Source organism: Gordionus sp. m RMFG-2023, chromosome 4, assembly GCF_954871325.1.
Source record: "Gordionus sp. m RMFG-2023 chromosome 4, tfGorSpeb1-WG-v2, whole genome shotgun sequence".
NCBI lineage: Eukaryota > Metazoa > Nematomorpha > Gordioida > Chordodea > Parachordodidae > Gordionus > Gordionus sp. m RMFG-2023.
Genome location: NC_088778.1, coordinates 26,734,774 through 26,744,319, shown reverse-complemented (window position 1 = coordinate 26,744,319; position 9,546 = coordinate 26,734,774). Strand labels below are relative to the sequence as shown.

The following is a 9,546-nucleotide window of genomic DNA, read 5'->3' as shown; positions in this document are numbered from 1 at the left end:
TTACTAAAGCATATCCAAGTATCACAACTTTATAATTTATAATGAGGCCATTTTTAGTAACCAATCAATCATACTTTATTTTTATGTTCGGCAAAATGCCATCCCATAATTTCAAAATTTAAAGAAAGCCCAAATATTTGTAATAAGTAATTATTTTTATGAAATTTATCAATATAGAATGTGGCCATATATACTTGTTGCTGCACGATCTTATAGTTATTATATAGTATTTCCTTTCACAGTTATAATTGGCTTAATTGGATATAAATTGGAGAATAAATTTAGAAAACCAGATGATAATAATAAATATTTTGATCGTACCATAAATGAAAAAAGAGATATTAGATTATCAAAAAAATTTGAAATATATGACCCGACACATGTAGAAAGCATAAAGTCTAATGCCAATATTCCCAAAACAATATTTGACAAAAATGCTAATCTTAATATAAAAAATAGAAGCTACACTGCAACTGATGATTAAACAATGTTATTGGTCAAAACTATTTAATTGTCAAAATTTAATAAAACATATACCAAAATATTTTTGCAACATTAATAATTTAAATAGTGAATTTTCCAATATACAAACAGCTCCATTTAAAATGAATATTGGTCACTTCGAAAATTTTAAAGCCTTGTTTACTCCTGAACTATATAAATTAAAAGAAATATTTAAAAATTATAACCATCAATTATGCCTAGCAGGAGGTCCTGTACGAGATATATTAATGGGCATTATTCCTGAAGATCTTGATTTTGCTACATGTGCCACTCCATTTCAAATGAAGGAATTTTTTACATCTGAAAATGTAAGAATGTTAAATAAAAATGGGGAAAAGCATGGAACTATAACTGTGAGAATAAATGATAAGTAATATATATTAAAACAATTTTAATATTGAAATAAAATAGAGAAAATTTTGAAATAACTACCTTACGAATTGATAAAGCAACTGATGGAAGACATGCAGAAGTTGAATTTACAAAAAATTGGCTCTTAGATGCTAATCGAAGGGACCTTACCATAAACTCAATGTTTTTAGGTTATTCAATGTCTTATATTTTATAATTTTAAATAATTATCTCAAGATGCATATAGAGTCATGTAAAAAAAATTTTGACATGGGCTTTTTTTGAATCCTAGTTGTAAAAAAATCTTTAGACCCAATCCTTATATGGTTAATATTAGATATAACATGGTCAAGATTATATCAATTACTACACAATGACCAATTTTTTTAAAAATGTAATAAGACTTGGTTATTTTATAATATTTATTAATGGATGATGTAGTCAAGTCCAATCTACTATATATCATCCTCATGTATTTAACCACCAAGTTGTTTTTAGAAAAAAACATGATCCTTACAGGATTCAAACCCAGAACCTTTGAATTGAGATACACACACTCACTCAGCTAGGCCAGTGATGCTATTCAAAAATAACTATATTTTAAATATAAATATTATAAATAAACAAATGTTACCTCAATCCTATCAAATTTGGTTTGTTCGTTATATCTAACATTAACCTCCTTTCCTTGTATACAGTCCAACTTTAGTAATGGAATTAGCAAATATATCTCAAACTAAAAATAGTTTTTAATCTATTTTATTGTTATGTAGAGACCAGGGTAAAGCAAATGATTGGGTAACAATGTTAATTTTTAGCCCTGAGCATAAATGCTTTATATTCGATGTGGATGTTTTTTATATAATTTCCTGTTGGCAAATATTTCTGGTTTTATATATTTTACTCAAACCCACTTTATTCCCAGTTGTATTGTTTCTTTATATCAGTAAATATAACTAATGTAATGTATTATAAAAAAGGATAAACATGCATATAAACTATAAAAATCATCTTCTACAATTTTTGCTCAGCAAGATAGATTTCTTAATTATTTAAAATTTTGCACATTAAAGTTGTAGCTATAAATTAAAGTTTATTGGACATTTATAATTTCACTAAAATTTAAATAATGATTTATATAAATAGAATCTTGGGGTAGAGCTGTTATGGGTAGAATGGTGAAAATATTTTGCCTGATTAAAGGTATATAAGAAGTAGGAATATTAACACCGAAACCATATAAAAGTATTTTTTAATCAAAAAGAAATAATAACCAAGTAGTTTGTTTGTTATATGGAATAAAAATTTCAAAAAAATTGTGTGGAGAATAATTGAATTGATGTGCTTTGAATATTTCTCAACATTTCCTTATTATATTTAGTTTATGGGGAAAAATATTTTGTTCAATGAAACAATAAAGTTGTGTTCAATTGAATATATATTAACAACTTCACTTAAGTGCTTAGCCATTTTACCCTGAGTATGGGGTAGAATATTGAAATGCCTCACTTTACATAATTATAGCTCTTAAAGTATTTTTGATAGATAGCTGTATTTATTTTTATTTGTACGTGAGGGATTGGGATTCACAATGGTATTCTATTTTGCTTTTGTTTTAAATTTTCATGGTAAAAATGCAAAGTACCAATCGTTTTACCTGGTCTCTACATAAAATTTAAATTTACAGCAATATTTATGATGATATAACAATTTAGTTCATCAAATTAAAAAAAAAAACTTTTCTTATTTTTTTAAATCATTTTTTATTTGTAATTTTTAATAGGGGAGAAAAGAAGAATGTGAAATATAAAATAAATATTTTTTGATCTACAGACTGGGTGTTATAGCTTGGCTTGAACTGACCCAGTAGGGCTCTACTCTATACTAATTTAATAAATATATTATAAAATCTCCAAAATAGCAAAATGTTTGGTTTTAACTAATACAAAAAACTATATATTGGGCATTATAGTTGGGCAATGGCTAAATATTGGTTAATTCCGTTCAATCTACAGGTGCGTGCGAGAGAAAACCCATTAACATCAAGGGGTTTTAATTTATATCAGTTTTTTTCAAATTTGAGCTGCTATTTTTTTAAAAAAAACTTCTAGGACGAAGTGATAGCTTTCGGCTAAAAACTCGGTTTAGCCGTTTTTAACTCGCTAAAAATTGACGTAAACTACTAAAAATGTAGTAATTACCCAACTATAATGGTTACGGACTTCACTATATTTAAAATTAATTATAAGGAATGGGAATTATATATTAAATCTAATTATTATACAATAAAAAACGCTTTTTTTTATTCACACTTATCAGATCTCGAAGGTACCTTGTACGATTTTTGTGGTGGCAAAAGTGATCTTGATGAAAGGAAAATAGTATTTGTCGGAGATGCTGAGACTCGTATAAAAGAAGATTACCTCAGGATACTTAGATACTTTAGATTTTATGGGAAAATATCGGATAAAGAACACAATCATGACCCTAAAATTTTAAAAATATTGGGAGAAAATAGCGAGGGACTAGCTCAGATATCTGGCGAGAGGCTTTGGGTCGAGCTCAAGAAGATTTGTGGTGGCCAATACGTTTATTCTCTGTTCAAAATCATTTTCGACCTCGGAATAGCTAGCTACGTTGGATTGCCAGCTGCTATCGATGTTGACACCCTGCAAGAATTATATCGAGTTTGCAAAGTGACCAATGGACTGAAACCTAATCCAGTTACCATCTTAGTATCTGTGCTCACTCCCCAGGACCTAAAGATTCTCAACCAAAGGCTCAAGCTTTCCAACTCCGATCTGGCCATATCTGGTTTCATAATCGACCAAAGACACAAAGATTTTAATAATTATAACCACAAAAAGAGTGGCCAAGATTCTCCTCACACTAATGGCACCTTACAGCATGCAAATAAAATATTCCAAAGTAGAGACCTGAAATACTACATTGACTTGATGGTCGACTCTAAGTCGCCGGGTAAAACAAAGGAAAAAATCATAGAATATTTGAAGTATAGTGGTGAAAAGGGTTTATTGAACGATTTCATTTCTGCCGAAATACCCCGGTTTCCGTTAACTGGCCATGATCTGATGGAAATGGGAATTCCTAAGAGCCCCAATTACGCCAATATTATGCAAGAGCTGCGAAACGCTTGGAAAGACTCTAAATATTCATTGTCCTATCAAGAACTTTTGCAAAAGCTTAAAACTTATACTAAAGCTTCTAGCTGATTAATTCCATTTCTATGTGTTTATTTGAATTTTATGCATAAAATCATTTTTATACAAATAAATAAATAATAAAATTATTGAATTTCTTTAAATCATATATTAAAAACTATTGAGCCAAATTTATCACATTTTTAATATTATTTATAAAAAAAATTTGATAATATTGCAAAAAAAAGAAAAATTATGTTAAATTTGCAGATATTAACCATGAAGTTTTGCAGCTTCTTATCTCACAAGATCTCAGATATATTCATAAATTAAAGAAAAAGAATGTTAAGAACGTCATTGGGCTCTTGTTTGTATTTAATACGGTTGGCTAATAAAAATTAATTTTATTAGATCATTATTTAAAACATGAAATCAATATTTTTAAATATGATTTATATTTATGAAATTTGATCAAAATAGTTAATATAGTAAAAGGCAAAGACTTGGATTAGTTTAAAATTTAACTTTTTTTCTCTTAAAAACAATTTAGAATACCAAATTGCCTCAGTAAGCATTACTGTTTAGATTGAATTATTTCCTAAATTTAGGGAGAAATCACTTAATGTTCTCAATTTTAAAATAAAACTTAGGCCACATTTATATGAAACGCAAAATATCGCAATGTTCCGCGTGCGACGCGTTAATTATAAAATACATCATGTTAAATTATACAGCTAAGCTATGTGCTCTCATTTAGCGATGAATTACGCATCGCTTGACTGATATCGCACTTTAATGTCGACCTTGAATAATGCACATTTATGATTATTCCTTCACAAAAAAGATTTAAAAAAATGTCTGAATAGTATCTTACATTAGGATTGTGGTATTTCACTTTTAGAAATATTTTTCTCCAAAAATTCTTAATTAAATTGGGAGGGGGGGAGCGTTGTTGTAGACAAGTATCTAAGGCAATGAAGTAACCACTACGGATATTTTATCAATTTGCTAATAATTTCATTTTTAAAATTTCGGATTAATTGTAACGTTTAACCGGTAAATTGCGATTTTGCCGAATGGTGGATACACGCTAAGCTCCATGAAAGAATAGATCATTTGCCGGTGGAATTTTCTCGTCTCATATTTTTCATAAAAAATTCCATTTTTTTCATAGTTTTGATTTAGGTTAAAGCCATACCAGAGAGTTCTAGCGCCTGAGAAATTGAGCGTTTGGTAGTCATATAAAAATAATTAAGAATATAGTAGTTATAAATTATACAGATTTTTTGGAAACTATATTTGTATTTAAACGCTCGATTATTGGCTTGCAGGCTGAGGTCCGGTCTTGCCAAATATAAAATTTACATTGTATAAAATTAGTCCGAAAAAAAATAAACAAGTAAAAAAAAATATATTATGTTACACTAAATGATTCTTTTTTTGTTTTTGCTCCTAATTACAATGAGATACAGCTGTCCTAACTTGATTACAGTTTTTCAAAATTTTATTTTTAGCTGTAATATATTGGAAGCTTTTTTTAAAAAAAATTCTTATTGCCCACATTTTAACTGAAATCTTATATGGGTTCGATCTGCCTAGACTCACTTAGACCTAACCCCATTTTTTTTAAAAAAAGGTTTGCGCTGTACCAAAATAATTTTTCAAAATACAGCCAAAATTTTAGAAATTCCAAGGCAGGCGTTAAAACGTTCAAAAACAAAATTCGCATCGATTTAAAAACTATGGCGGACTCGAAAGTGAATTTTTTTTTCTTCAAATTCAGACCTTGTAATTATACATCTGTCAGAACTAATCTTAGGCCTTTCCAGAAATTTTAGTAAAGGAGAAGAAAGTCTACAACTTTTATCGGATAGTTTTAGATCCCACCCATCTTTGAAGAATAATCGATTTGAGGTTTGCCGTGCGTTAGGTTTTGCAAATGGATTGGTTAAGAATATCATTGTTGCAAATCGGTATGCTAGTGAAGTTTGCGAATAGAGCTGTCACTTATCAATAAGTCTGGAAGGATAATTGATAGCTCAGGATTCAGCTTAATTTTTCTTAATTGCATGTTGTCGTTGAATCCCACTCCCAGGGGTCATCGGCTGGGTAAAAAATAATCATTTAATTACCTATCCTAACACATGGTCCTACTTATGAAATGTGAACCTGGAGTTTAATAAATAATCTTTGAGGATCAGAACATAATTGGAAGATCTTTCATTTAAAAGAAAATTTGAGCAATAACCCTTAAAGATTTTGCTCACACAGATCATGATCGATGTAACAAAATCTTTTGTTATTCTGAAATGTGAATTTTTTTAAAGATTTAAATCTTTAAATGAACTAAATCTTGTTTTCAGATGATAAAATCTTTAAGATTTTAATCCTTGTTGATTTGTGTATAGTAAAAATTTCTGGATTAAATCATTTGTGAAGATCATTTTTATTATTATGCGAATAAAAATATTTAAATGGGGTCTTACATCTTACAGGTGTAATTTTAATCATTATAATATTTTAAAGTTCGGTTAAATAAAATGTTATATTTCATATTGGATATGTTTAAATTTGATGAATTGTGAATATTTTATTTAAAAATATTATTTTAGAGTTTTTGACAAGGGTTCTCTTTATTTAAAAAAATATTAAAAAGAAGTGTGACTATAAAAAAGTCTTAATTGTCATAATCGTAATTTATAAACTTTTGAAGCAAGTAAAAATATATATTAAAAAGATATTAAATTAATATTTCAGTGAGTATGTACTATAGAAAGTGAAAATTATCGTCATCGTTATTTTTAAACTAGTCCGCAAAATTACATAGAAATTTTCGATAATAGCTCGCCAAAGTTTCCAATTCCTCTTTTGTCTTAGGTCCCGGCATATTTGGAATAGCTTTAATCTTATCTGCATTCGGACGTATTCCTTTGTCGTCTATATCGTATCCTAAAAACCGTAGTTTTTCTTTAAAAATAGGCTTTTTGTAAAATTTGGTGTAAGCCCATATTTTGATAACTTGTCAAATTCAATTTTTATGTTATTCAAATGAGCTTCATCGTAGTCCCCAGTAATCAGCAAATCGTCTATATAAAATATAACATCTTTCATGTCCCCGAATATATTGTCCATAGTTTATTGGAATATTGCTGGCGAAATCTTTAATCCAAACGGAAGCCTTGTAAACCTGTAATAGCCCTTGTGTGTTGATATTGTGAAAAAATCTCTAGATTCTTTGTATATAGGTACTTGAAGAAATGCGTTTTTAAAATCAATCTTTGTAAATTTCTTACCTTTTCAAATTTTTTTCGAAGATAGTGAGGAAAAACATATATTGTAAACATGTTAAATAGAGATTCCAATGAAGATGAATCACAGAAAAGTGATAACAATTATCATAATCATTAGGAATTTTTTGAAGTAAATCGATAAAACAATATATTATAATGTTATAATAAGATTTTGGTGAAAGATAAGCTTAGAAAAGTGACAATTGTCGCCATTATCTCTAAACTAATTGTTTACAAAGAAAATGTATAGGATATATTGTTACCATGTGATATTATGATATTTGAATTTGAGTATATAAAAGTGAGAAAGGGAAAAATTTTTTGAATGGTTTGAAAAGGATGTTGATTTTAAAAAGCCATATTGAAGCACTAATAATACTATTCAAGAATTAATTAAAATGCAATTTAAAGGTTAACAAAAAGCCAATACTTCGCAACTATGTCAAATTACGTTTAAAACAAGATGCCACACCGAAAATTATACAACCAAGGCGTATACCATATTCAAGAATTGATTTTATAACTAAAGAACTTCAAAAGTGGATAAACGATAAAATCATTGAACCTGTTGAAGATGTTAGATGGCCTCTCACTCCCGTCTTTAAGAGCGACTTCGGATCTGTGCTGACTTCAAAAATACTATAAACCCTGCCTTAGAAAATGTACCCAATACTGCGCATCAATGACTTGATTGCAAAATTGTCTAAAGGTAAGAAATTTACAAAGATTGAATTTAAAAACGCATTTCTTCAAATACCTATACACAAAGAATCTAGAGATTTTTTCACAATATCAACACACAAGGGCTATTACAGGTTTACAAGGCTTCCGTTTGGATTAAAGATTTCGCCAGCAATATTCCAATAAACTATGGAAAATATATTCGGGGACATGAAAGATGTTATATTTTATATAGACGATTTGCTGATTACTGGGGACGACGATGAAGCTCATTTGAATAACATAAAAATTTTATTTGACAAGTTATCAAAATATGGGCTTACACCAAATTTTACAAAAAGCCTATTTTTAAAGAAAAAACTACGGTTCTTAGGATACGATATAGACGACAAAGGAATACGTCCGAATGCAGATAAGATTAAAGCTATTTCAAATATGCCGGGACCTAAGACAAAAGAGGAATTGGCAACTTTGGCGAGCTATTATCGAAAATTTCTATGTAATTTTGCGGACAAGCTGATCCCTTATACAAAATAGTTAATAAAGACAAGTGGTTGGGATACTACACATCAAGAAAGCTTCGATGACCTAAAAAACTGATAAGTACTCCGCCTACGTTAAATTTTTATAACTCGAATCTACCAGTAGGCATTGCGACTGATGCTTCAAAGAAAGGTCTAGGCACAATCTTTTTCATATTGATAGTGATGGTAAAGAGAAACCCATTGCTTTCGCGTCAAGAGCATTAAAATCAGAGTTAAACTATACAAATATTGATAGAGAATTATCTGTTATATACGTGGTAAAAAAGTTTCAAGAATATTTAATTGGTACTAGATTTACAATAATCACAGATCACAAGCCACTCGTTTATATATTTACGAAGAGACTCAAGGACAATTCTTCCATATCAATGCGACTCCAAAAATGGAGTTTGGCTATGGGAGCTTATAACTTTGCGATAATTCATAAACGAAATGTAATACCGGATTGTCAAGATTACCACAAATGAACACAGAAGAGATGGTACAAATGATAGATGGTGAAATAATTGATGACAAATTTTGGGAGATACCTAAAATTTTAAAAGAATAGTTAAAGAAACTAGTAAGAATCATGATTAAACAAAAAAACAAAAAGTAAGGTTACGAAAAATAAAAATATAAGTTGAATTACAAAAATAAAAAGTTAAATTTGAAATCATAAAAAGTAATATAAGTTGAATTACAAAAATAAAAAAGTTAAATTTAAAATAAAAGGTTACGAAAAATAAAAAGTTAAATTTGAATTCACAACAGTTTGGTATAAAACTTTAAAGGAAAACATTTGGGACAAAGGTACTGTATACGTAGATGGAAATTTATCATACGAAATAGATCTGGAAACAAAATTATAAAAAGACATTTAGACCAGATTAAAAAAATGTCAACGAATATTATACCTCTTAATAATGGTACAATAGATTTGAATACATTAACAATACAATATCTTATACTTTAAATTTTATAAGGGGAAGAAGTGATGATGAACCAGTGCGGAATCAAAGTATACAGGTATAA

The 9,546-nt window shown here is 28.7% G+C and overlaps 1 protein-coding gene across 1 annotated transcript; it reads left to right on the top strand.

The window, feature by feature from the left end:
* Positions 1–489: 489 nt before the first annotated feature.
* Positions 490–4,148, top strand: LOC135927838 (CCA tRNA nucleotidyltransferase 1, mitochondrial-like). The gene is made up of 3 exons (XM_065464041.1): positions 490–874; positions 916–1,046; positions 3,175–4,148. The coding sequence occupies exons 1-3, from the start codon at positions 606–608 to the stop codon at positions 4,086–4,088; spliced, it is 1,314 nt and encodes a 437-aa protein (XP_065320113.1). The 5' UTR covers positions 490–605; the 3' UTR covers positions 4,089–4,148.
* Positions 4,149–9,546: the final 5,398 nt, after the last annotated feature.

Bases quoted from the DNA above. Each gene is read 5' to 3' on its own strand.
- LOC135927838 (XM_065464041.1), top strand. From the start codon at position 606: ATGAATATTGGTCACTTCGAAAATTTTAAAGCCTTGTTTACTCCTGAA. The intron at 875-915 runs GTAATATATATT...GAAATAAAATAG, and splicing joins ACTGTGAGAATAAATGATAA to AGAAAATTTTGAAATAACTA. The intron at 1,047-3,174 runs GTTATTCAATGT...CACACTTATCAG, and splicing joins CATAAACTCAATGTTTTTAG to ATCTCGAAGGTACCTTGTAC.